The 27,610-nt window shown below is 32.1% G+C and overlaps 2 protein-coding genes across 4 annotated transcripts in view; one reads left to right on the top strand and one right to left on the bottom strand.

Moving 5' to 3' along the window:
- Positions 1-12,542: 12,542 nt before the first annotated feature.
- Positions 12,543-27,610, top strand: part of LOC133185310 (PIH1 domain-containing protein 1-like) — a 112,752-nt gene continuing 97,684 nt past the window's right edge. The window contains exons 1-10 of one of the 2 annotated variants that reach the window (XR_009720891.1): positions 12,543-12,639; positions 12,785-12,854; positions 12,961-13,028; positions 13,444-13,561; positions 13,772-13,915; positions 15,016-15,109; positions 15,269-15,352; positions 16,031-16,118; positions 16,877-17,020; positions 17,484-17,583. Coding sequence is in view for 1 of the 2 variants with exons in the window: in XM_061320446.1 (XP_061176430.1) it covers positions 12,580-12,639; positions 12,785-12,854; positions 12,961-13,028; positions 13,444-13,561; positions 13,772-13,915; positions 15,016-15,109; positions 15,269-15,352; positions 16,031-16,118; positions 16,877-17,020; positions 17,484-17,522 (909 nt within the window). In the remaining variant the exon portion in view is untranslated. Of the gene's footprint in view, positions 12,640-12,784; positions 12,855-12,960; positions 13,029-13,443; positions 13,562-13,771; positions 13,916-15,015; positions 15,110-15,268; positions 15,353-16,030; positions 16,119-16,876; positions 17,021-17,483; positions 17,646-27,610 lie in introns of those variants that run through there. The other variant, XM_061320446.1, reaches the window with a different exon arrangement.
- LOC133185307 (transmembrane protein 39A-like) lies at positions 19,292-27,035 on the bottom strand. Of its 2 annotated transcripts, XM_061320443.1 has the most exons (9): positions 26,888-27,035; positions 26,040-26,250; positions 25,531-25,614; positions 25,103-25,257; positions 23,938-24,208; positions 23,360-23,380; positions 20,639-20,823; positions 19,984-20,104; positions 19,292-19,802 (listed from the first exon to the last, which is right to left on the bottom strand). In XM_061320443.1, the coding sequence occupies exons 1-9, from the start codon at positions 26,962-26,964 to the stop codon at positions 19,578-19,580; spliced, it is 1,350 nt and encodes a 449-aa protein (XP_061176427.1). In that variant the 5' UTR covers positions 26,965-27,035; the 3' UTR covers positions 19,292-19,577. The 2 variants fall into 2 exon arrangements, with proteins under 2 accessions (XP_061176427.1, XP_061176428.1); XM_061320444.1 differs by lacking the exon at positions 23,360-23,380.

Genomic DNA, 27,610 nt, shown 5'->3' with positions numbered 1-27,610 from the left:
GATGTTTTGCTATGCTCCTATTTTGTATTGTTTAATGGACTTTTGAGCTTGAATACTGTTCGTTATCTCCATATATTTCATTGCCCTTATTCTGCTGGTATGAAAATTATATGAGGTCAATTAAACTCTATAGATATGTTATCTGGAATGGGTTTTGTTAGTATCTTATACGTTTGATATTCTTTATTACATGCCATTTATTTATTTGAAACAATACATGAGCTTTAACACACCTAACATTTGCAAAATGATGTGAAAAAAACATGGAATCTTTGCTTTCGGTATAATATTGTTAGAAGAAAAACAAATCTGGAAAGAATGAAAAATTAAAATTTAGTCCAAATTTCCTCTGCAACGCTAAAAATAAACCTATGATGCATATTTTCTTTAAATGGTAAGAAATTAAATTTTTACATTGATATTCATTTATTACATTGCTATTTTGTCCATTTAGAGCAATTTTTGTTTTAAGATACCTAATCCCACCTCCGATGTTTGGAGGTCCGTGTTTGCTCTGCACCTATTTTGTATTGTATAATGGACTTTTGAGCTTGAATACTGTTCGTTATCTCCATATATTTCATTTTAACAATCCTTTCGTTTAACTAAAACCCTGCGTAAACGTCATCCTTAAGAGCTGATATGGGTCTTTCATTTCTCAAACCATATGTTTTAATTATTTATTTGTAATAAAATGTTGATGTTAAATATTTCCTTACCTTGTCGTAAGTTCCTATTTTGTAATAGAAATAAGGCATACTTTGTATTGCATATGTAAAAGTTAACTAATTAAAGTTCTGTACATAAGTAACTGGCTCGTTCCGTGATTGGAAGGTGGTGGGTTCAAAACGCGGTCGAAACGAACCTAAGTCAATAAAAAAAAAATAGGTAGCAACTGTTCCTTTGCTTGGCCCTCTGCCAAAGTGAATGTTGCGGGTCTTTCGGATGAGACCTTAAAAACCGAGGACCCGTGTCACGGCAGGCGTTGACATGATAAAGATCCCTCACTGCTCAATGGCCCTGAGTGCTGAGAAAAGATCCAGATTTGAAGCCCTTTACCGATATATGGTGACGTCTCTATATCAGTGAAAATTCTCAAATGCAACTTAAAAAACATACGATCAATCACTCAATCATGTAATTAAACATGTAGATCGATCTCAAAAAATCTACAAACAATACAAATTTGTGAACAGGGCATAAAACATGGACCCCCGGACTTTCTGAGGTCTGATCAGGTGTCTAGAAAGGGTTATCATTCCCTGTTGACCGGCCACACCCGCAGTGAGTCCTATATATTGATTAGGTAAACGGAATATTATAGTTTAAAAACAAAGGTCTAAATATTAATATTAAGTACGTACGCCAAAATACGACCAAATGATAGGTTATATGTGTTAACAATGTCATTCTAAGGACTAGAGAATTTACGAAATGCTACTTTAAACGAGGTTGTTGCAATCCCTCTAACATCATCTTATCTTCCAGTAGCCTGCCTCAGTTTAAAAGCTGATTGTACTCAGAGCATGCTTTTGAGTATCGAATAAGTTGGGAGAGGAAAACACTATATACAGATGATAGTAGAATATATACTACAACAAAATATACATAATAAGGAAAGTTGACGATGATAAAACTTAAGTTATCTAGTTTGTCACACACAAGAAGAAATCAGACCTTTCACCAGTTCAAATTGAATAGCGGCTTTCAGTGACTTTTCAGAGGCCATTCAGTAACTGAACATTTTAGTGACTTTCAGGTACCTTTCAGCCGCAATTTAGGCACATTTCAGTCTCCATTCAGTAAACACATTTCAGATACCTTTCAGCTACCTTTCCGTCGTCTTTCAGTCGTTTTTCAGTAACATTTCAGCCGTTTTTAAGTCGCCATTCAAGAACTTTTCCTTTGCTTTTCATTGGCATATACTAATTAGTAACCATTTCTTAACAATTTAAAAAAAAATTGTTCATATCTTGAATGCCTTCTTGTTATTCTTATTGTGTTAAGAATATTCAGGTTAAAACTTATACGTTAAACTGGTTATGGCTAGATGTTCAATTATTTTCAAATTGTTTATTTAATTTTAAACTGCTATTATTGAACATATTAAAATAGAATACTGGACCAAAAAGACATTTTTTTTAGAATTTCTCATTCGTTGCAAAAAAGAAAATTATTTAAACAATATATGTGGAGATAACGAACAGTATTCGAGCTCAAAAGTCCTTTAAACATTACAAAATAGGAGCAGAGCAAACATGGACCTCTTCTAAAACATTAGGTGCCATGGAGGAGTGAGCATCCCCTGCCGACCGGTCACACCCGCCGTGTGCTCCTTGTCATGATCGGGAAAAACGGATAAAATCCGTTGACAATTCAGTGTGTAAATAATGGCCTAACAATTTGAATGTATTTGCATTGTATCAATGTTTTACGGAAACCAGTTGTAACACCTACAGAAAGACTTCGCTAGTTGTTGGCAGATTGTTTGCCTCCTTATTATTGAATAACGTTAAAGTAAAGTTAGATTTATCCACTAACTTGTCCAATTAGTCATCTAGCCTTATGCCATCCGAATTCAAGTACATGAAAAACATGATGTAAACAGCTATTTACATGTAATGTTCCGATGTTGAGCACTTTTTCGGATATGAAAGTAATTCAAACGCTTAACTATTTGATCAATTTGTTTCATAAAAATTGATTTTCATTGAAAATTTTGTAATTTCAAAAAATAATAAACTTTACCAGACAATTTACCGGTGCCAATAGTAGCAAGTAGCCATGGAGGAGTGAGCATCCCCTGCCGACCGGTCACACCCGCCGTGTGCTCCTTGTCATGATCGGGAAATAACGGAAAAATCCGTCAATAATTCAGTGTGTAAATAATGGCCTGACAATTCGTATGAAAAAAGTCAGTCAGCAGTTGACTTAATGATAGATTGTATTTGCTGACAAGGTCATTGCATCGACCATAGAACTTACGAAATGATGCGAGACTGAAACGATATGAAACGAGACTGCTGATATTCTTGTTTCATCAACTTGTCTGTCAATAACTTACCTCGTTTTAGAAATTGTTCATACCTAGAGCATGCTATGGCGTATCGAATCAACTGAGAGATATAAACCCCGTATGCAGGTAATAAGGGTATATTACTGCATAAGTAAGGGAAGTTGACGATTGAAAAGTTAAAGTCACCACGTTTATCATAAAGATTTGTTGTTAGATTACCAATAATGTCTTTTTTCTAATAAAATATCCAAATATGAAACAGATGTGTCAGACTCTGTGGTATCTTTTATCTCAAGCTCACCGGGATATATCGTGTCGACATAAGAATGGAAATAACCATTGTTAATTGACAATACGTCGTCGATATATATAAATGTCGAGTTGAAGGCCACACCAAGTGTTTTCTTCTTTTCACATATAAGATTTTGAATAAATTCTGCTTCATATGAATACAAAAGAGGTCTTCTAATAACGGGCGCAATTGGTACCCATGGGAATTCCAATAGATTGTTGGAAGACCTGGTCTCCAAAAACCACATAGATATTGTCGATCAGAAACTCGGGCATCTTTTTAATGTCAACTTCAGAGTACTTTTGTGTACAATCAGATTGTTTTTTAACAAAGTAATTTTGGAAATGACCAATGACAAGTAAATTACGAGTTCCAATTTTATTGAAAACGCAGCTGTCAAAGATGTCAGAAAATCTGGACTTTAATTTATCGTGGGGAATAGTTGTATATAAAGTTGAAAAGTCGTAAGTTTTTATGTTGTTGATTTTGGTAAAATTTTGTGATTTCGAATGTTCCAAAAGTTTTTTTTTTTTTTTTTTTTTTTTTTTTTTTGAAATTCTAAAGAATCCACATCTGATTTACACCACTTCTCAAATATATTGTTGCACAGTACTCTTGAAGTTTCTCCTTCGCTACTGTTAATATCTTAGTGAGGAGTAAAGAAAGAGGCTTGGTAGAACATTTTGGTTTTTGGGAATATTAAAAATATTCAAAACTGACATATGATTTTGAAGAATTTCCTCCTTAGAAAGGGGACTATGGGTATAAGTTGGATTACCACTTGTAGAATTAAAACCCAGTTCCTCTAAAATACAATTTATATAATGAGCCTTACAAACAATGTTGTTACCTGCTTTGTCATCGGGGACCAGTGCGTACTGATCGTGTAATCTAATTTTTTTTCACTTCTGAATTATTGAATACAGAAAGATCGATGGTTTTCATACTGCCCCTCAATGGTTCAATGCGAGATTTTAACATGCATCTGATACATTTAATCCATTCTGACAAAGTGTCAAGGTCTTCTTTTTCATGTCTGACCCAACGCCTGGCGTAATCCTCTACAGAATCCATAATATTTATGAAATTAAAGGATCGAGGTTCCTCGAAAAAATTAAAAGATCGCCAGTTAAAGAATCGAGGTTCCCTATATTTAGGACCTTTTAAAATTAGTGATCTATGGTCCTCAATATTAACTATATTTATGTCACCGGTAATAACGAGTTCAGCAGGACTATGGTTATAGGGTGAAGAAGAACATGAACACGAAGGAGGATTATGTTTCAGATATTTGATATCCAGGCCTTGTAAAGTGTTCTTGTAATAAAAAAGTTTGGAAGCAATAGTCGATGTATATTTGTAGGAAATACAAGGTGTAGTCTTCAACTTGAAATATGGTGGAATACAAGACTGGACCCTTTAGTGGTTAAGAATATTACTTATATTAACCGCGTCAATTCCTTTGTTGGCATATTGGAGATTAAGGAAAAAACGGATTGTTTTAGCTGCATCTTCATCTGTAAACGATAAAATATAATGAATCAATATTTAATAGATTAAACTGTCAAACAAACAACTAGCTCTTTTTTCTTTAAAATCTCTAAATTCTTAGTACATTTTACACAAGCTTATTCAATCTAGTTGTTAAACAACCGTTCAAACGTTTTTTTTTTTTTAAAGTACCTTTGATATTGCTTGCAAACAAGAAAATATTACTTTTATTTTTTTTTTAATGCTAATGTTTTCTATAGAAATAGAATTTACCATATTCCCAAAAGGTAAAGCTTTATCTTGAATCATTTCTTTGGGGAAAAAATTAGGTACCGTCGCCGATAATTGTCAAAATTCCGATAGGAGGAATGCAATAATTAGTCTTCCTTAAAATCTATGCAATTAACATAAAATATACAAGAAAATACACATCGCCAAAGTCCTTGATTTAACAGGTAACAGAAGTGTCACTGTTCGATTTCTAGACATTTATTAATTTTAATCGGATTAGATAATGATTTGTCGAATGGATACTGTTACAGGATATCAGAATCACGATCCCGCAATTTATCACGCATGTTTTTTTTTTTTTTTTTTTTTTTTTTTTTTTGATCCGCTTACATTCAATTTTTTGTTCGAAAATAGATAAGGAACAAGTTTAAATAAAATTGTTTAATTAGAAAATTATCATATTGTTTAAATAAAAAGATATACATGTAACTGAAAGATAACTAAAGGCCATTGAAAAACACCTGCCATTCAGTTGACTGAAGAGTAACTGAAAGATCACGGAAAAGTAGATCACTGACAAGGGTCCTTTCAGTGACTTTTCAGTGACCTTTCAGTGGGCATTCATTTACCATTCCGTCCACTGAATGGGTGTTTTAATTTGGTTGTTAGTTGGCCCTTATCGTCTATAGTTTGTAAAACATCCAAATACGAAACAGAAGTTGCAGAATCTATGTGTATTTTATCTCAAGTTCTCTGGGGGTATATAGAGTCGACATCTTAATTGAAGTAACTGCTGTTAATTGATAAAACGTCGTCGATATATCTGAATGTCGAGTGTCCTTCTTTTCATGAAGAAATTTTTGAATAAATTCTGCTTCAGAGGAATATAAAAATTGGTCAACTAATAAAGAAGCACAATTAGTGCCTTTCGGAATGCCTACAGTTTTCTTTTTAACTATGTAATTTTGTTGATGACCAATCATAAGATACGTATATAACTTTACTAATATAGGCCGACTAACGACGGAGCACAATTAGTGTTCATTGGAATTCTAACAGTTTATTGCAATTGGAAGACCTGGTTTCTAAAAACCACATAGATACTCTCAATGAAGAACTCCGACATGTTTCAGTACTTCTGTGGGTAATCAGAAGGATTTTTTACCTTGTATTCACAAAATTTCTGAGTTTCATATTTATTGAAGAAGCAGTTGTCTATGATGTTAAATAATCAGTATACATGCTTATGAAGCAATATTGGTACTATCTTATAGGTTTATTTAAAATGGATTAGAAAACTATGCACGACCTTTCCATATGGATGCATTGACAATGTCGATAGTGTTGGAAATTTTCCAGTCCACAGTGTAGCAATGTGAATGTGATGGGACTGTTTAACAATACAAAGAGACATAAGCGTAGTCATGGACATCGGTCTTACAATAAACCTAGTATACGAGGGTTGTTCGGAAAGTTCGTGGACTATGCCAATCTTCGTTATACTATCTTCAAGAAATTTAAAATGAGCACATTATCATGTGTAAAAGTATTTATTTTGTTTAAGTGTGAAGTTTCATTACATGTGATTGAATAGATTTCATGTTATTTAATTTTAAAATCAACACGTTTTGTAACCACGGAGCAAACTCCACAACACTGTAACGTCAAAAACATACCGACATGAGGTTCTCAAAAATACTATCCCTATACATTTCACACAGTATTGTCCAACACCAGTGCACTCATTAAAAACGTTTCTCACTTGAAACTATATTTTGCTAACAATTGTTCCAGTAGCATCATTTTGTTTCTCAATTGTTATATTTTTTTTCACTGCATAAGTGTGCTTTCATAAGATCAGCATCTGTGAAGCACCAAACTCTTAGCAAGACGTTACTAATTTTTCAATGTTTTTGATAAGATTTTTACGGATAATCCGTTTTCTCACAGATCACCACCGTCTAAGCAGAGTAGTCTATCATTTAAATACCGCTTGTACCATGTACACACACATGCATGGTTCGCTTTTGACATATTTCCTTCTTCTTCCGGCATTTTCAGAGTTTTTTCAGGAGTTTTCCAGAGTACAACACAAAATTGTATGATTAACTGCTGGTCCGTGAGGTTCTACGACGTCATCTTTTTTTACAATGAGGACAACCTTTTTTTGAAACTGATTTCTTTTCAACGAAGCAATTATGTCATAATTTGGATTCAGAAACTATGAAACAATTCTTAATTTGAACGTATTGAATTTTTCCGTTTTTGTGTCATTTTATAGAAGGTATGACTTCAGACATTATTTAGTACCTTGATTGTAAATTACAAAATTTTGACCTGCTCCGTGATCCGATTTTCGTATTTTGTAAGTCTAAATAAGTTTGAAATAAACCAAGATATTTTTTTTAAAAAATTTAATACACATCATTTGAATTTTACTGTTGAAATATTTGGATATAATATGACGTTAAGTAAAAAAGACGGTAGTCCACGAACTTTCCGAACAACCCTCGTACATGATATCTCTTTTGAATCACTTCTTCCTTCCGTCAATAAACAATTAGGCCTGCATCACATTTGCACCAAACTTTACTCTTTCCCTTTAAAAGTTTTATAGGGTCTAAATGAAAAGGCTAAAGAAAGACCATACCTGGATTATTTTAAAAACCAGATAACAAGCTGGATTCTGTAATTTCCATCATAGTTCAAGTTGAAGTCCACACCTTGTATTTCTGTCGAAGATTATGTTGGGTGATGGATCAAATATGAAAAAAGGACATTGACACTTTGATAGAATGGATTAAAAGTATAATGAAGATATCGAAATGTCACCTTAAACGGGTGATTGGCAATATGAAAACCATCTATCTTTCTGTCTTCAGTAATTCAGAAGGTACTAAAGAAGAATTAAATAGATCACGTCATCAGTATGTACTTGTCGCAGCTGAAAAAGGGGTAACAAAATATAGTCTTTGTTTGCAAGGCTCGTTTTAGAGAAACTTGGATTAAATTCTCCAAACTTATAATTCGATCAAAGCCAGGTAAAAATCACTTTTGAAATAACGTTCACTAATGAAATAATTATTTCAATAATGGTTATTATTTCAATAAACCATCATTTAACAACACCAGCTATTGAAATATAATTAAAATTAGAATCAATTGATATTTATATCATCAGCAAGGATATATGTAGGCAGTGTTTCCCAATGTTTCTTTTGTTTATATATATACATATAAATCTAATCGAATTATTTATTATTTACATACTGTGTGGAAACGTGGTTTTGATTTTGATATGCATTTTCAACCTCTATTAGAATGATTATTTCAGTAGTGGGCGCTATTTCAATTGTGTTTGCAACCTGGTTTTGCTTTTGAAATACATTTTAAACAACTATTGAAATAGTAAATTCATACCTTAGACAAGGTTGTACATTCATTATGAAAGCGTACACTTTTAAAGTCGTTCTAGGTAAGTTTTTGATTTAATATATACCAGTGATTAAAGTTGTGTACATCGCTTCATAATATTAGTCTCCGGAATTTTTCCGGAACAGTTTTTAACTTTTAGATTTACACAAGATGGCAGCGTCCATGACATCAACAATATTTTTTATTATTTTGACAGTCTAGACTCTAATGTTAGTCTCCATTGTATAATTCAGGTATACTGGAAACATATTTGCAATGAAATTATGGAAATAAGTAAACGCTGACATATTTGTATGCATGTTAATGAACTCAAAGTATTACTAGTTCTTTTATTAATAACATGTTTAAGAAGAAAAAAACTTTTGAGAAGCTGGTACAGGTTGGGGCTAGTTACCAATGGGTTCTAATTGCCTGTTTTGGTGTATGGGATAATATAATATCCCAAATGAGATATGAATTTAAAGTACGAAAAACGGAGAAAAAGTTATTTGGTAAAGGCATTTTAACAGGTTGGGACCAATCGCCCAAATGGGTGAATTAAAAAAAATTACCAAACACATATTTATCAACCCACACTAAAAATGCAGACTATGAAAATAGATTTCTATGTCTCAGCGTATGTCTTTAGATAGTGTCTAAATACCTGCCAAATATCTCGTTGATATCTCAATTAACAAAAAAGTTATGCCCAAAAATGATGCTAAAAATGTCAGGAGTGCAACACCTTTTTGTGACATTTTGAAATTTCAATATTTTTTGGAGATCTGTGAAATAAATAATAATGGTTTATGTTGAAAATAAAGATTTTCCTGATAATATTCAAAGTATTGAGCTTTAAATGTGGACTGTAGTAACTTCTGTTTAATCAAGTTGTGGTCATGGCTGATGTTTAAAAAAATGTTATACCATGTCAGGAGTGCAACAGAAAAAATGTAGTGTTGCCAAAAAAACATCAATTGTAAAATTCTGAAAGAAAATTAAGACAAAAAAGAATTTTCGAAGTGTAAAACAATAACTGATATACATTTTAAAACTTAAAAATGTTATATAAATTGCAAGCAGCATTAATGAGAGTCAAGTATCTGTGCATACCCAATAATGTCAGGAGTGCAACATTTGATGTTTTGATCCCAAGCATGAAAAAACTATTATCATTGTATGATTTTCTGATTTTTATTTTGGAAAATAAAGACACAAAGAACATTTTTACCAAAGAGATTTATCAATTACAGGATTTGTCTGTGCTTCAGATCTATATTTCTATGGTCAGGAGTGCAACACATTTTTTTTCAAGATTCAAGTTGTGTGACGAAAACATTTCTATTCATGCTTAGATGTATTCATTAATTAATGATCTTTTTGCATAATTTAATACTAAATTATTGACAGTTTTATTATTAAAATCCTCGGATCCCTTTTTCAATTTTATCAATTCAGATGTGTTTTTATCTTTTTTGTGATTTTTTTAATGAACGTTAAAAATAAACACACTAAAAAATTGTCATAAAATTCAAGTAATTCCTCCTCAACTTCACTGAAACAACAGAAGAAGTACTTATGTAATTTTCACTTCACAATTCTACTTTAAAGGCCCCAATGCTTTTGGTCAGGAGTGCAACAAATATGTTAGAATTATAAATCATCCAATAAGAATAAAAATAAAGAAAAAATGATGAGTAGATTTTTTTTGGTGGGTTACTGTGTTTGTCCTCTAAAGGAAAAATATGCTATAAAATATATTTTATCTTCTAAATATACATTTAAGCTAGTTTTTTTTTGGCATAGATAGGGAATAAATCCAGATAAAATGTGAATTTTAAATACTTTCATCTGTTTTAATTATGAAGTATTGGACTATACATATTGCACAAGTTCATTACCACTTGATGTTGCCAACACTTTATGAATTTTTGAGTTCTGTGGTTTTAATTTTAAATTTTACTGCAGTCAGGAGTGCAACAAAACTGCTTTATAATTACCAATGCTTTTTAACTATCTTTACTAAAAAATAAGTTGAAAAAAATTTTTGATACTATTTGATGTTCAAAACACTATGTCTATCAACAAATTACGGAAATTTTATAGTCAATTCAGGGAATGGTTTTCATCATTTCACGTCTATTTTTAAAATACAATTTATATATATTACACTTTGCAAATAATCATGTTTTAAGGTCTTCAAAATATGAAAAACCTGCCGTAAACGATGAAAAATATCAAAACGACAAATTAATTTACAAAGTAAGAATGGGTTATTGTATGTTATGATTTTTAAAACAATGTTAAATAAAATACATATCAGATGTCAGGAGTGCAACACAATAATGTAACATACGGTCATTTCAAAAATCTAGTATTTTTGTAAGAAAACTCGTATATAAAAATTCTTTTTTGGCTTAGATTTAAAGAATTGACTTGAACGGACAAAAAAGTGAATTTTGGGGGATTTTATTGCTTGATATTTTTTTCATATTAAAACTTTTCAAACCAGAATTGAAAAACTAATGTAAAATAACAATCAAAAAGCCAATTTTTTGTTACATGTACAAAGGAAGATACTAAATCAAGGTCTAGATTTAATCATTTATACCCCTTTTACCATTTTGAAGCATAAAAAACCATAATTTCTTGTGATTATGTATTTTAGAAAGTCTTTTAAGGTGTAATGATATTTTCTTTTTTCAAAAGAAATTTTACTAATAAAAATTCTGAAACTTTTTAATCCACTTGACTATTCTAATGCCACTTCAGGATTTTAGACCTGAATGCTTGTGCAATATGATGATATAAGTGAAAAATATGTTATAAGTAGTTGAATTTTTCCAAAAATTTTCAGTTTGGTGGTCATTTTTTTTTAAATCATCCATATGGGATATTGTAGCTCCTTGGGATATAATATGTCAAATGGGATATAAAGAACTATATGCAGTATGTATGCATATTTTTGCCCCCACAAAAGTCATATTTTGAAAATTTCTTAAAATGTGCTGCATTGTATATATTGTATGAGAAATATAAATTAACAAAAAATGTCATAGTTTCAAAGTGGGTTATTGGCAATTTTTGTTTCTATGATGTCACAAACTATTCAGATTTTGTATTATTTTTCAGAAAGAGGCAAAAATGGACAAAATTTGATCAATTTTTACCATAAAATTTACAGAGCGCAGCCCTGCTCCAGAACAATATATACATATTTCATTAATATAATCATTCTACACATTATATCAAAATATTGAGTTGGAGCAGACTTGCGCTCGGTGACTTTTACTCAAAATATTGACGTAATATACACCTTTTTCTGTATAAATCATGGAAAGTTAGAATTTATGTCATTTTCCTGACATCATATCTAAAATATGGCGACATGGCTTATGAAAATATTCAGTGCTTTGACGTCTGCAGATATCCCCCTGTTTTAGAACATAATTATATATTTCTCTGTTAAAGTTTGATTTTGGGGGCAAATATTGGTCATTACCGAATATAGTCCTTTACAGTGCAGAAAATGAAAATTTTTATTTTGGCTATAAATATCATAAATCCGCATCAAGATACTTATAAAGGAATAACTTTGGTTAACAATTTTTTTCTGTATGTCCACTATTTAGGAGATTGATCCGCCAGAAGTTCCTAATTAAAACTTCTTGGGGATCAATCTAACAAACTGTAGGGTTGCAGAAAAACTTTGCTTGCCAAATTTTATTCCTTTTTAAGTTATTTGATTTTAATTTTAGTAAATAGACCTGACTTTTTACATACTAACAAACAAAAGATAAGAATTTAATCAGACATTCGTCTATCTTCAAAGTACACATAAATTTTCCTTAAATCAATGTCTCGGTGAACTTTTCTAACAACCCTCGATCGTGTATGTATGTATATATGTGTGTGTGTATAAAATTATATATGAGTGCGTTTTTTTTTTTTGATAACCCATTACAAATGAATCACAGACAAAATCACCATCCATGTGCCTATTATTGCACCCAATTTGATTGAATTTACACAGCCATTATGATGATATGTACAGGGAGATCTCATTTTATTATAGAAAAGACACTTCTTAGAATCACGGGAAATGTTGGATGACTTCATGTAGGCACTGATCAATATGCTGGAGCCAGACACAGATGAAACTGAAGCTTTAATGAAGAAGCTAATTCTGCAATCAGTAAATTTGCTATATTTCAAAGAATTGGTTAAATAATTTAGTTTAGATTTTTACCTTAATAAAGTGTATCAATTTATGGTTGAGTAAGCACTTATAGGAAATATCAGTTGTCTTGATATGATACAGATTTTATTTTTTTTCATAGGGAGTGCAGGATGGAATAGGTGCTGATTCTGACAAAAAAGTTTCCTGGACAACAGTTCTTCCTAAACCAGGTAAAGATTTTGATTCATTTTAATGATAAAATGTACGATTAAATTGTAAGGCTAACATTAAATTGAATTGAATTTTAACACTTTTTAATATTACAATACTTTTCAGGTTTTTGTCTGAAAACAAAGAAGGAAAATGGTGAGAAAGTTTTTATCAATGTCTGCCAAGCAGAAAATGTAAGTGGAATTATGTGCAATACCTTACCTGTAAACAAATTTTCTACAAGTTTTCATGCTCATAATTTATTTGAAGTCAACCTGAATTGATACATGTATTAAAGCAAACCCCTTTTATTAACTGAATTACTTGAAAATGTTTGATTGTACATGTATTTGTTAATCAGGCATTTATGCGCATTTGCCTAGCAAGAGATTGGAGTATACATTTTTATGGATCACATTCACTATTTTAATCATTAAAACTTTGGAGTTCAAACATATTGACAATTATACAATGGAGATAATTATTCATAAAACTATATGTGTATGAAGTAATGATGGCTGACTCACTCTGATATACATGTACATATATCTCTCAGAGATGCCCATGTCGAAGATACCAAATTTCAACTGCTTCATCAATCTGTCTTAGGTACCGCAGCCAAAGGAAATTACTGAGGAAGAATTGCTGAAGTTGTTAGAATCTGAGGATCCATTTGGATTCCGAGTTCCAATGAGTATTGGAGAACCACATGCTGAGATAGATAAAAGTCAGTATACTGTGTGTCGTTCAAGAATGGATAAAGTTTGAGTTTTAATTATTTTTATTAACTTTGTTAAATACTTTCAATTGTAAGGGGATGATATTAAAATATTTAAATTCTGAGTCTCACAAACTATGCAGTAAAGTAAAAGATGTTTGATTCACTCTTCTGAAGTTGAAAAATTTTTATCTACCACTATATTTGTAACTATTTCAGGTGGACAAGGCTGTACAGCGTATGATGTTGTGATACACCCAGGCTTCATGGAGAAGATGAAGGACAGTGAAATATTTAAAACTTTCTTCTTGTCTGTGACTTTGGAGGGCCTAGAAGAAAAATACTCCATAGCATTGTCTAGAGGTGGGTATCATGTCATAAGACCTAGAAGAAAAATACTCCATAGCATTGTCTAGAGGTGAGTATCATGTCTAAAGGCCTAGAAGAAAAATACTCCATAGCATTGTCTAGAGGTGAGTATCATGTATAAAGGCCTAGAAGAAAAATACTCCATAGCATTGTCTAGAGGTGGGTATCATGTATAAAGGCCTGGAGGGAAAATACTCCATAGCATTGTCTAGAGGTGGGTATCATGTATAAAGGCCTAGAAGAAAAATACACCATAGCATTGTCTAGAGGTGGGTATCATGTATAAAGGCCTAGAAGAAAAATACTCCATAGCATTGTCTAGAGGTGGATATCATGTCTAAAGGCCTAGAAGAAAAATACTCCATAGCATTGTCTAGAGGTGGGTATCATGTATAAAGGCCTAGAAGAAAAATACTCCATAGCATTGTCTAGAGGTGGGTATCATGTATAAAGGCCTAGAAGAAAAATACTCCATAGCATTGTCTAGAGGTGGGTATCATGTATAAAGGCCTAGAAGAAAAATACTCCATAGCATTGTCTAGAGGTGGGTATCATGTATAAAGGCCTAGAAGAAAAATACTCCATAGCATTGTCTAGAGGTGGGTATCATGTCTAAAGGCCTAGAAGAAAAATACTCCATAGCATTGTCTAGAGGTGGGTATCATGTATTAAGGCCTAGAAGAAAAATACTCCATATCCTTGTTCAGAGGTGGGTATTATGTATAAAGACCTTGAGGATAAATACTACATATCATTGTTCAGAGGTGTTTTATGTTTATGTAGCATCTCGGTACATGTATTCACTCCTCAGTTTGGTGAATCATTTGGGTCATCAAATGTTTTGAGAAAATAAACAACAGATATTAAATGTTTATATTGTTACTTAAAAAAAGTGACCAAGAAACAAAAAAATTGTATAGCACACCTTAGTGTGGCAGTTTTTCAGACTGTGTAAATTGTATTTTTTTAACATAATTCAGTATACAAGCAATCAACTTATTAAAACATGTAAAGCTCTGTTATAAAGTCATAAGAATAAAACAAAAATATTGTCCAGTTGACACAGTATTATTTCTTATGATTCTTTTTTTCAGACTGGGTAATCCTTAAGAACAGGAAAAGTGTAGGGAGACTCCAGGAACAGAATGTCAGGACACAGTCTAAACCTGTCATCATGGAAATGGGAGAGTAAGGGGAAACTGAACTTATCAAAGCAGGAAATCCAGAATAAATAGAGTTCATAAAGCTGTAAAATCAGATCATGTCTTTTAAGCTATAAGACAGGTGCTTGTTACCTCACACTGAGAGTTGATGAGGTGTAATTTTATGCTTTTGTCTCTGTTACAGTCAGTCAATGTCTGGACTAGGAAAACCATTAATACAGGAAATGGATACACCTAAGCCTCTATCTCAAGAAGAACTCAGAGCCAGGTAACAGTGGATTACCTTAAGACAATAACGATTTATAAGAGGCTCAACTAAAGGTGCTCATTGAAGGCTTTTTAATTGGTCTTCAGAAGGGCATAAGGACTTTGATCAAGTTGAGCTTAAATACATGTATATGTGTTGGAAATACATGTACACAGTTCATACATATTTTACTCACTTTATGTGTGCACAATCAAATCCATCAACAAGTCTTGTAGGTTTGTGATTTACTTTCCTTTTGTCCAAACATTGTTTAAATGTTGTGTGTATGTCCTATGCTAGCCCTATGTACAAACAGTTGTAAAAATTTGGAGTGGCTAGTAGAAAGTCAGTCAACATTAGCTGTGGCTAGTGTAAAGATTGGCTACAATATATCACCGTTACAAAACTTTTCAATATGGATATCATATTCTAAAACTTTTTTTAACACTCTCTTGATAATCACTCAATATGTGGTTTAATCATGCCTGCATGTAGCTTGAAAGTTTACAGACTTAAATCTCCTTCATGCTAATAAACATAATTCACTTCTGGTCTGATTAGTAAAGGCAGAAAAAGACAGGTGTTGACATAAAGATCTAATGAAAGTCCACACTTGAATTTGGAATATTGAATCAGATTTTCATACAGCTATCTTTTTTCACAAACACATACATGTACATGTTTATCTGTAATTGACAGAGGTCAGAAACCTGAATTTCGGATCATCCAGGAACCTCCAGAAGGACACCCGGATTTCTTAGTGGCTGAGATCAGCCTTCCACATGTGGTAAATACATTTACAAGTACATGTAGTTCTTTTTTTTTATTCATGTATAATGTACAAGTATGTGTAATATTATTTTTTCATATACATTAATTACAGTAAAACACGCTTGTAGCAAACACGTTTATAATGTATTGACCCTTACAGCCAGGTATTTTCATTTCCAAGTGGCTTTAAAATATTGTGAATTTAACGGATATGACAAAATACCTTTATAACAAAGCAAAATCATCCATCCCTGGTATTTCATTATAAGCATGTTTTACTGTATATGGTTAAAGTAATAATTAAAAAATTTGTATTATATCTTACAGATGTGTGAAATTATAGGGTAATGATGTCTGATGCCTTTAACTTACTGCAGAATAGTTTTAATTTGTGGGGGCCAAATTTTGTGGTTAACTCAACATGTATGCTCACAAGATTGTGATGTGATTAACAAAGTCACACAAAAAACGTGAGGTTTTTTAAATTCTTGGGTAAGAATTAAGGAGAACCCACAAAATCTTAACCTCCACAAACATACTGATCCACAGCAGTAGGCTGAAAGGCTGAAAGCTCAGTTTTCATTTAAAATAGAACTGCAAGGACAGGCCATGCCCAATCTAATTAAAATCAGACTTCTTAGATTGGGCCATGCCCATTCAACAAGTATGAACCAGATATCAATCAATTTTTGGATTGAATTCATGTATTAAGTTTTGTTAATCTGGCACTTTTGGTACAAATGCCCATGTCAATTATTTTAAATATTTTGACAGAAAATGGCCAACACATTAACCATTGATGTAGGAGAGGACCGGCTAGTCCTGGAGACACGGTCCAATAAATACTACCTAGATATTTACCTACCTTATCTACTCATACAGGAGGACTGTGTAGCTCAATTCAACCGAAAAACAAGGGTAAGTTTAAGTCAGTTGTATAACAAGAGTAAATTTAAGTCTATTGTAAACAAGGGTAAGTTCAAGTCAATTAAAAAACAAGATTTAGAGTCTATCAAGGCTGGGAAAGAATATCAGAGATGTTTACATCTGTTTCAGTGAAGAAATCAATAGGTGTTTACTATATCTCACTTGCAAAGATGAACTAGCAGAAAAGATGAACTTGTAAAATAAACCTAAGGTTTTATTTAATTGTTCAAATTAGAAAAAAAATTCTTAAGTCAGTCATTCGTGAATAATAGAAGGTTAATTTTGTAGTTCATGTCCTGTGTACGTTGGCATGCAGCATGCACTGGAGATCAATATTAAAAAAAAATTTCAGATTCAAATACAAATTATAGATAAAAAGGTTTGAAAATTTGTAATCTTGTCTACAAAGATTAATACTAGATGGATCATGTAGTTCCTGTGTTTTTCCTTACAGATTCTAACTTTAACATTACCAGTTCAGCCAGAAAATTGAACATCCCATTTTTGAGGTCATTCACATGCTTAAAGAAAAGGATCTCAGTGTATACACAGACCTGCCTCAAAAATAAAACTGTCACTTTACATGATGCTGTCCAATGTGTGTCAGTTAAACAGTGATACTTGTGGTAAAACTCACTGAATTTTGAGTTTTTCTCAATAAATTTATTTAAGCTATCATCTTTTATTGTTTTCACTGCCATGTAAATGCACACCAATTATTTTTCACATTAAAAAGTGGCTTTGGTGCTCCATAGTACTCTTTCAGATTGTTAAGTAAATGAAGGTACATGTACTGATATATTTGAAATGTTCAGACTTGTACCTTCTACATTTTACCTTCAGTCATAATCAGAACATTTAGTGGGCACCTGTGATCTTTATGTGTTATCTTTTCATGACAAAATTGCATGTTTCTACAAAGAATTTCAAAAATTTTCTTTGTTAATAATTCTGTGGTTTTGATTTCATACAAAGACTATATATATTAGATTGTGCTTTCATGCTTCTTTAGAAAATTAAAAAAAATTTATGGTTAGACTTGCATAAAGAAAGGAAAATCTTTATCAAAATATAAGTGACATGAGAAGCACAAAACCAGAAGTCTCTGATGAGACTGTAGCTAAACTGGTTTGTACTTGTAACAATTAAGGCAGAGAAAAGTAGCAGGCTTGAAACTATGGAACAGCAATAAATCAAATAATGATCCTTGGTTTAGTATCAAAAACCGATGCATAGAATTATGTATCTTAGTGTAGTCTACTTATGTGCCAAGTTATATTGAAATGAGATCAAAACTGTAGGAGTAGCATTTTGAAAAATTGTTTACAGACCGATGGACAGACACCTTACTATCGCATAAGATCTTCTGGTCTCTGACCAGTAGAGCTAAAAAATTATATAGACATTTGAAGGAAAGGTAAGGGAGTGTTATTAACCTTGATCCAGTTAACATTCCAGCGTCCCTATTTCATTTATACCAACAGTTATTTTCACATTTCATGTATTTTACAACTCTATGAATTGTTGTATAGCAGGAATTTTTAGCGGGATGCTAACTTTGGCTTATTTTAGTGGTTTTGTAGTAGACCGCTAAAATTTTAATCCCTAAATTAACACTTTTGCCTATAAGTACTGAATACAAGAAAAATAACTAACTTTGATCAGTCTGTTGTTAAACGTTATATCTTTCAACTGGCATTGGAATTTGCTCAAATATCTTGCAAAAATTGGTATTCAAACATATATTTAACGTACTGAAACTCATCTAAAAGATTAATTTCCTCTTTTTTTGCAAAGTCATGGAACTCCTCGTCTGCCAAAAAAAAGTTTTGCCAAAATTACTGACATACCCTTGAGCAAGCAAAACGCCAAATTTTACATCCGCTAGAGAAACCCGCTATACGGTATAAAGCCTATTGTTTGGAACCCTTAGGAAAGACTTTGTTAATTAACCAAGTGTTACATGATTTTAGTTCATATTTTCAGCAATGCTACTTTTCATGACTGCTATTGAAATTCCCAATTATAATGAAGGACATCATAAAAATGAGACAATTTCAATACATAAGTCATAAAATTTATAACCAAGACTAGGGGGGCAACAACTGTAAAACAGAAAATCAAGTTTTTCTTGCCTTACTTTAAATTTGCATATACTGTTCTAATCAGTTTCAGATTCATGTGATGATAAACAAGTGATCTTTCAACATATATAACATAAATCCTCTTTTGAAGATAAAATAAAACCATAATGCAAGAAGATTCAATGCTGCAAATATATTTATTTATGTAGAATACTTAGGACATGCTCAGCATGAATTAACATTTAGCACTTTTACATCTGTACAACAAACATAAGTTATCCAGCATCCCATGCAAAATGAAGATGGGCCACAAATGTTCATCAAGTATGCAGAAAAAGTGCATTATAAAGAAGATTTCAGTTCAAAGAAATCTCATACTTTTGATATCATTTTGGCATGGTCAGCTTTAATAAATAAATACACATATTTTTTAAATGTTGTGCATGTAAAGTCATGGTAAAATGTCACTTTTCCTCCTCTGAAATTTCCTCTTTATAAGCTTTGGCTAAAATAATTCTGTCCCTTAAAAGCTTGAATAGAGTATAATAATTGCAGAATAAAACAAGAGCTATGCAGACAATATGGTTCCACTCCGTGCTTTGTAGGAGACAGAAAAACTGGTAACCCACCAGGAGCCATGTTAAAATAAGTAACCAGTTTACCACTCTCATTGGCTGATGAAAAAGAAACTGAAAAGAGAGAGAAAATAAGAAAAAAAATTGTAAGACGTTCAGATAATTCAAATTTTTTTATTGTTATTTTCTATCCTTAGGACTCAGGATTTTTTTTTTTTTTTTTGTAATGCAAAACAGATTTATCTCTGTGCCTTATTTGATGAAAAATTTCAAAAAAAATGATGTTCCTACTTACATAAAATCTGCCATGCATTCCATTGCCGGGCTCTGCTGTAACATTGATCCCCTCTGCCTTAAACAACCCCTTTACATGTTTGACCAGCGCACCTTGTGGCCAAACTGTCAACTCTGACCACCTGAAATAAGAATACAACCTCAAAACAAGAGAGAAATTGCTTAAAATGATCTTTGATAGAATAATATCTAGTTTTATCAGATTTAAATTACCTAAACAGAGATATGACACAGAAAATGATTTACTTATTCCAGTTTAAAGGTCAAGGCCAAACATTAGGCAGGTCATCCAGATTTATCTATGTACTATGTGAAGTCAGAAGATGACAATCATAATACGTGTATTTTATACCCTCTCCCAACTGAGATATGTCTTACCAGCCTATATCAATCAAGGTTAATACTGATTGTGTAATTTAAAACACCTCAACCTGATTTATCTACATGTATGCATGGAGTTTGAAGAGGATATAGAATACATGTAGAGTCATCCAGTACAATAAATTATTGACACACAAAAGGAGGAACAAATACAGCAAGTTATCAATCAATAGTCTGGCCAGTTTAACCAAAATAAGTGAAACACTGGGTTTAGCTTTCACTATCATTATATATGTTCCACTAATTTCCGGTCTCCTTAGGTCATAAACACATACGCATTATATGGCACATGGGCATGTCTCCCCTCCACTTTTTGCCAGCGACCCAAATGGAGAGCTGTCCTGTGTAACAGATCCAGGTATTTAGGGGGTAGGTAATGTACTATCAGCATCAGAAACGCAGAGAGCCATGTGACTACAACATGCTGGCCCACCCACCATGTGTCGTAATACAAAGTGTTCTGAAAATAGCAAAATCACATAATATATAGAATTTTGTATATCACTGAGAAAGCAATCTGCGAAAAGGTTTTATTTTTTTATGAGTGTGGAATGTCACAGTATGACAGTAGCTTAATTAGTACGTAATATACACATAGACTGACAAAGACAGGAAAGGTATTAAAATATCTGACATGCTCATAAACTGTATACACTATAACACTTTAATCATGAACTCTAATTTGATATTTTCTTTTTAAATAATGTCATCATTTTAAATTCTAGTCTGGAACTTAATCTATGACCATTTGATTATATTACATGAACCATTATCTATTAGAACATAACAACAGAATCCTTGGGACTAACACACAGAAATGATCTACATTCTCATTTTATTAACAAGAGGCCACAATGCTCACCTGGGTAACTTTGGGCCTCCTGTTCTTCACAAGATTTTCCCCCTTGTAATACGTATTGTAGCCCCACCCTACCTCTGGGGGTCATGATTTGACAATTTAGAATCTTCACTACCTCAAGATGCTTCCAGATAAGTTTCAGCTTTTGTGGCCCAGTGGTTCTTGAGAAGAATATTTTTAAGTGACCCCACCCTATTTTTGTCTTTTCTTAATTATCTCTCCTTGTAAGGGGGCTTGGCCCTTCATTTTAAAAATTTAAACTCCCCTTTACCCAAGGATGCTTTGTTACAACTTTGGTTAAATCTGGCCCAGTGGTTCTTGAGAAGAAGTTGAAAATGTGAAAAGTTTAAAGATGGACAGACAACAGACGATCAAACAAGCTCACTTGAGCTTTCAGCTCAGGTGAGCTAAAAAGCTTCACAACATATGAGATTACTGAAGATAAACTTATTACACAGGAAGATACTAAAAGTTTCTGAGAGTTAAAGCAGAAAAAAGTTAACTGATGTAAATGTTCTATAGTCTATACATACATATACTAGTATTCTTATCAATTCTTAACACATGCAGTTCTAGAAACTCTGGTAATTATGTAACAGTGAAAAATAACTATACTGTATGCATAAAAGTGAAACAATGCTAAAAATGTAAAGAAACTTTAATGAAAGAAATAAAAATATTTTTATATTTCTAAAAAAAAGAAAGAAAAATTTAAAAAAATAAAGTCCGTAAAAATAAAAGTTGACGACATGTCTTTTGCAGAGAACAACTCACCCAGCACGACTCACATGTGTTTTGTACATGCTAGAGCAAAGGAGATTAATACAATCATATTCATTCTACATTTTATTTATAATCGTAATTGGCACTTACAGCATGGTAAACTTTTTAATCAAAATGTTAGTCAAGTATTCAACTTTTTGAATCTCTACACCGATTCAAAATTTTTGAAAAGTAGACCAACATTCCCCTGAATCTATTTTCTTTGAAACTTTATCTTTAAAACACTGATTCAGCAACATTTTTATACAATATGTGTGTTTTTCATTGATTTTTGCAGGGATTTTCCACTACACTTAAAGAATGGGGTCTGGGGCTTTGGAATTGGGAATTTAACAACATTTTTTCACTAAATGGAAAATTATATACACATATCATGATGGTCATTCTCAAGAAATAAAAACTAATGATTAATAAATCAAAGCTTTTATTTAATTATTCAGAACTTTCATTTAGAGAAAAGACTAATTAACAAACTGTCAGTCATCAACAGAACAAGGCTTCCCTAAACTTTTGTCATTCCATTGATTTTCAACTCTGACCATAACACACAGTTTGTTTTTTGGGGGAAGGGGGGGGGTGGAAGGGAGGGGTTTTGCAATTTGGAATGGGGTCTAAATTTGGCCCTACATGGGGCAGTGGAAAATCCCAGTTTTGCTTCAAGATAATGAAGGTACAATAATTCAATAATTATTCAAAGTAACAAACTTAAGCAACTTTTTCCAACCTACTGAACTTAGCTTGAAAAACCTGCAAACATACATCACACGAGAGAGAAATATAGTTTATCAAAAAATGTAATTTAATGTTCTAATCATAGAGTGCAAGGTCGCAAATACAAAATACAAGTACATCATTTCTATAGAGCAATTCTTAATAATTAGTGTCCTCTGTTTATTATCTGAAAAATCATTAACAAAATAAAGCCGTTCTAAATATCAAGTATGATCATTCAGGTTGATCATTGATGAAGGTCACTTTTATTAAGTAAATTTTAAACTAAGAGCTTGTTGGCAGGTTTAAAGGCATAAGCTTTCAAAATAATATACAGTACATCTTGGAAATGAGCATGCTCTAAATTAGTAATACAATTCAATAAAGGCATATATCTAACCTCATGCTGTGTAATAAAAAACGATGAAGTTATTTTCAATTTGATAAAAATATCATGCCATTAAAATGACCTCTTCAGCAATTATACCAGTTTTCACTGAGTTTCATACAAGGATCCAAGGTTAGTTTAGTGTGCATTTTACAAGAGATAAAAATTGTCAAGTTTAAAATTGAAGATTCAAAATAAAACCCTTCCATTTTTCTTTAAAAAGAAAAGATATGAATTTTTGAAATGAGAAGTTACCTCTGGGTTGTTAAGGTGATTCTGTGATTAAAAAATTGAATTGTACTAAAAAAAGACTGTTCCAGGAATCTACTGTATCAAAAGCTTGTAGCATATTCATAAATTGGTGCATCTATTAATTCTTACTTTATAGTGTAATGAATATTATTACAGGGAATGCTTATAAAGAAGTAGCACTCCTTAATCTAAAGAATGCTACCAGAGAGAAAAATTATAAAAGCAAAGGTGTAAATTAGAGTGTAAAAAAGTATCAAATTCCCAATCCAACTTGATCATTTATATGTGTCTAATGCTTGGTCAATATTTGCTACATATTAATAAATAAGGGTAGGATAACCAGCCAAACAACTGGTTCCCTATTCTCTGTGATGTACTCAGCACTTTTCATTTAACATCTAGCTCATTATATTATATTGTCATGTTTCAATCTTTGACTTTGTTTTCAATCAATATATAAAAGCTTCATTGGTGCTTTAACTCATCACAGCTAAGAGGGAAATTTACACTATTAGTAATTACAGATATAATTCAGGTGCATCTACAGGTACAAATGTACTGTATTCGATATATTTCCTCACCTGAGCAAAACACAGTGGTACAAAGGTCATGTAGTATGCTGTAAGGAGTGAATTGAACAAAACTTGCTTGATCCTATTATTGAAGTCTGACTTAAATTGGTCGACCTCTGACCTAATTACATCAGGGGTCAACACACAATTATGGTACAAAATGACCTCATCCTCCTCCCTCTTGTGACGTGGTCGATCGCACACAGGTGAAGGCCACACCAGACTTTTATGGTACAAAGGCTTTATGGAAGGACCGAACAGGAAAACATAAGTAATAGCTCTGGAAAAAGAAAACAGAAATTTACCGTAATGAGAATCATATTAAACTTATATTCACATATAAATTATATTTTTGTCGAAAAACACACAAAATGATACCCTCAAGTAGTACAGTTCATCCCCAAATAACCTTGACCTTGTGTGTCATGGGTCAAGTTAAAGACACCTAATTATAAACATTTACATCAGAGATGAGTTAAAATGTTCTTGTGAGAGAGTGTGCACTTTTTCTGTCTTGTGTGACTTTGAATGACTAGTGTCAAAATAATCTAAAGTCAATGTCAGATTATACTCTCATAAACAATCATTGTGTCAAGCAAGCATGGGCTTTCATCACTTTCCTGTTTCAATGTTGAGAAACCGACACAAATTTACACATTTTCTGTATAAATAGACTTAGAATTCAAGAAGACCTTAGATCAAGGAATGGCATATCATAACATCTTACACTTTACAAGTATCAACCTCCAATTTTGTCCATTACGAAGTTATTATCCTAAAACAAATTTAATTCTGCAAGTGACCTTGAACTTCTCAAACTGACCTTGCATCAGGGACATAACATTCTGAAAATCTTTAATTTCAAGGATATTGAAAGCAAACTGAATTTTTTTTCACAAGTATTTGTATTTATTTGAATATGTAACACCAGGTTGCATAATACAAGAACACTCGGCACACCTCGGCCGATTCGTACCTCATGTTTGATGAAGATGCCGGAATCAGCCGAGGTTTGCCGAATGAATACAAGCACATAGCACAAAATTTTATCATACATGTAATCAAAAAATATAGTGATAAAATTTTCAATAATTATTATATGTAGTGTATGGTTATTTGATACAGGAATATATAATATAATATATGACGTACTTAATGGACCAGTGATACTTACGGACATGACAGAAACAGGCAATACAAAGCTGAGTGGTTTGTAATGACCTGGTACGCTGTATAGACCAGGCCAAGGGCATTAATAGCCAAAAGTACCCCTTTTACTAGCTGGACAACCCAATATATTACACTCTTTGTGGACCTAGATCCATATATCTGAACAAATTAAATCACAAAATATTATAATGATTATAAATTCCATCATTGCATACAATTCCTTGAATATATATTTGAAATTTATATGTACTGGTTACACTGGTATCTCTGATGGGGAAAATATCAATGTTTCACTAGTTTTTCTGTATCTTATTACTGAATGATGTTTATTCAAAATTGATTTTCGATGACAACTGCAAAACTTATATTTATCAAGAAATAATTAAGACTGTGTAGACTACTGGATATACAAAATAATTCTCTATGTGTTACCTCTTGAACAAAGCACCAAACAATCCTTCTGCACATCAGGAAACATAAAAACAGCACGAGATAAACATCAATCAGATAGAAATTCTGTAAACAAAAAGAAAAAAATACACAGATCTATATTTGGTAGAAAATCTTTGGGCCAAGGAGGGGGTCTGATGATTAAGAGGACAAGAAACTTCCCTTCACATTTTATCAAAGTAAAATGAATTGTTTGTACCAAAAATAATTACATTGTGTATTTTGATCTTTTTTTTCTGGTTTATATTGTTCTGATTTTGTTCATTTTTCATAAGTGATGATGAATTATATTCTTCCAGAAAGTTGACTGTTGCTTTTTTACTGAGATTTTTTTTGTACCTCTGAAGAAAAACGTTTGCAAGTTGTTATAAGGGCTGATTGTTTTCTTTGCAAATCTGTCATAGACCGCTTGAATAGCAAATCTTATTCTTCATGAATAGTAGCATAATTTAAATGTCATTGATAACTTTTTCCAATAAAATTGAACTTACAAGGGCATAATTTGCATGACTGTGCGGGAGCCACCACACAGTGCGATACAGATTAATATACTGTAGTCCCATGGCTATCACTCCAAAGAAATACAACATGGCCTCAAATGACATGTTGGGATCGCTAGGGATTTCTGGAAGGTAGCAGTGTTTTGGAAGAACAGCCATCTGTGCCAGGGGCACCATATTTGAATCTCTATCTTCTGTGTGACTGTAAAAAAATATAAAATTATGCATTTGGAAACAATGATATAACATTGTTATTTTATATAACAGGTCTGTTTGTATCTTTAGTGCAAAAAGTTCAAGGCATGAATATTTCAATAACTATTTTTCAAAATCTACTTTATTATTCATTATGTTCAAAATTGCTGTTCATAACAAACAATTTCTTTCTTTAATATGAACTCTTTCTCTAAAGTGTTCATTAAAACTAAATTAAATAATTGACAGTTTACATCATATTAACCAAGTGCAAAAAGGTTAATTATTTATTCATGTTATTTTTATTTCATGCGGTGACATGTTTGGAAAATCTACTAATAAGCTATTTTATATGACTATATTTTTGTCTAACAAACCCCCATATATTCATCAAAATTAATTTAGTCTAAATGTAAACATGGCTATTTCAGACAATTAAAATAGTTACCCCCCCCCCCTTTTATGTGATTCTAATTTTTAAATTTTCATGAGAAGATAATTCCTATTCTACTTATAAATGGAGTTATCCCCATAAATTGAATTTTGCTCAACATGTGGTTATCTGTAAATTAATTATATACACAAATCAGGTGTTCTGTCAAAACGACAAGTCTTGGATTACGTGTACGTATAAGAAACACTACCTTCCATTCCCTCCTTTACTGCTGTTATTATAAGAATTTGACTGTATACGGGATAAAATACGCCGTCCACTTGGCATCTTTATATCTTGTTTTCCATAAATAAAAGTACAAAAATATGGTCTTTGTTTTCCTTCAGCAAAAATTACGGGAAATCCTAAGATGAACGAAAATATATAAGCAAGAAACCAATCTGAAGGGATAAAATAATTCCGGAAAGATTTTTTTTCTCTTCTTTTCCACAAGATTGCAAATTGCTTGTAATTTATTTCAAAGAAAATTTGCAGATTTTTCTTGTTTTCCACAAGCTGCCAATTGCTTGTAATTTATTTTGGAGAAAATCTGCAGGTTTTTTTTTTAAATTTCAACTGTATATATAAATATTTGTTGCATTATTTGCACAAATTATTCACTGGTGCTGAAAATCTAATCATTCGTCATTTTCTGTCCAAATCATTGATTAACAGATTTCACTTGCAATTTTGCATGTAAAAACAAATGTTCATATATGCCAATATCAGTGTTTAAACTAAATGCATCTTTCCTCACCTCATGAATAATAGGCCCTGTTCAATCCCTATTCCCAACACTACATCCATCGTCGGAACCCATGGCTTTTCTCTCCGTTACACTACATTCAACGTAGTGCAACAAAGAGAAAACCTGTGGGTTCCAATAATGCACTGCATCAAACGTTTAATAACAAATGTAGGGACTTTTTCTTTG

This window comes from Saccostrea echinata, unplaced genomic scaffold (assembly GCF_033153115.1).
Source record: "Saccostrea echinata isolate AGI-Se365-2 ecotype Australia unplaced genomic scaffold, CSIRO_AGI_Sech_v1 ptg000012l, whole genome shotgun sequence".
In the NCBI taxonomy this organism is placed as follows: domain Eukaryota; kingdom Metazoa; phylum Mollusca; class Bivalvia; order Ostreida; family Ostreidae; genus Saccostrea; species Saccostrea echinata.
This window is presented reverse-complemented; position numbering and strand designations above follow the sequence as displayed.

Coding starts and splice junctions, on each gene's coding strand:
- LOC133185307 (XM_061320443.1), bottom strand. CDS start 26,964: ATGCCAAGTGGACGGCGTATTTTATCCCGTATACAGTCAAATTCTTAT. Junction 24,209..25,102: donor TGCCTGTTTCTGTCATGTCC/GTAAGTATCACT, acceptor TTCTTTTTCCAG/AGCTATTACTTATGTTTTCC. Junction 23,381..23,937: donor TACCACTGTGTTTTGCTCAG/GTGAGGAAATAT, acceptor TTTTAATCACAG/AATCACCTTAACAACCCAGA.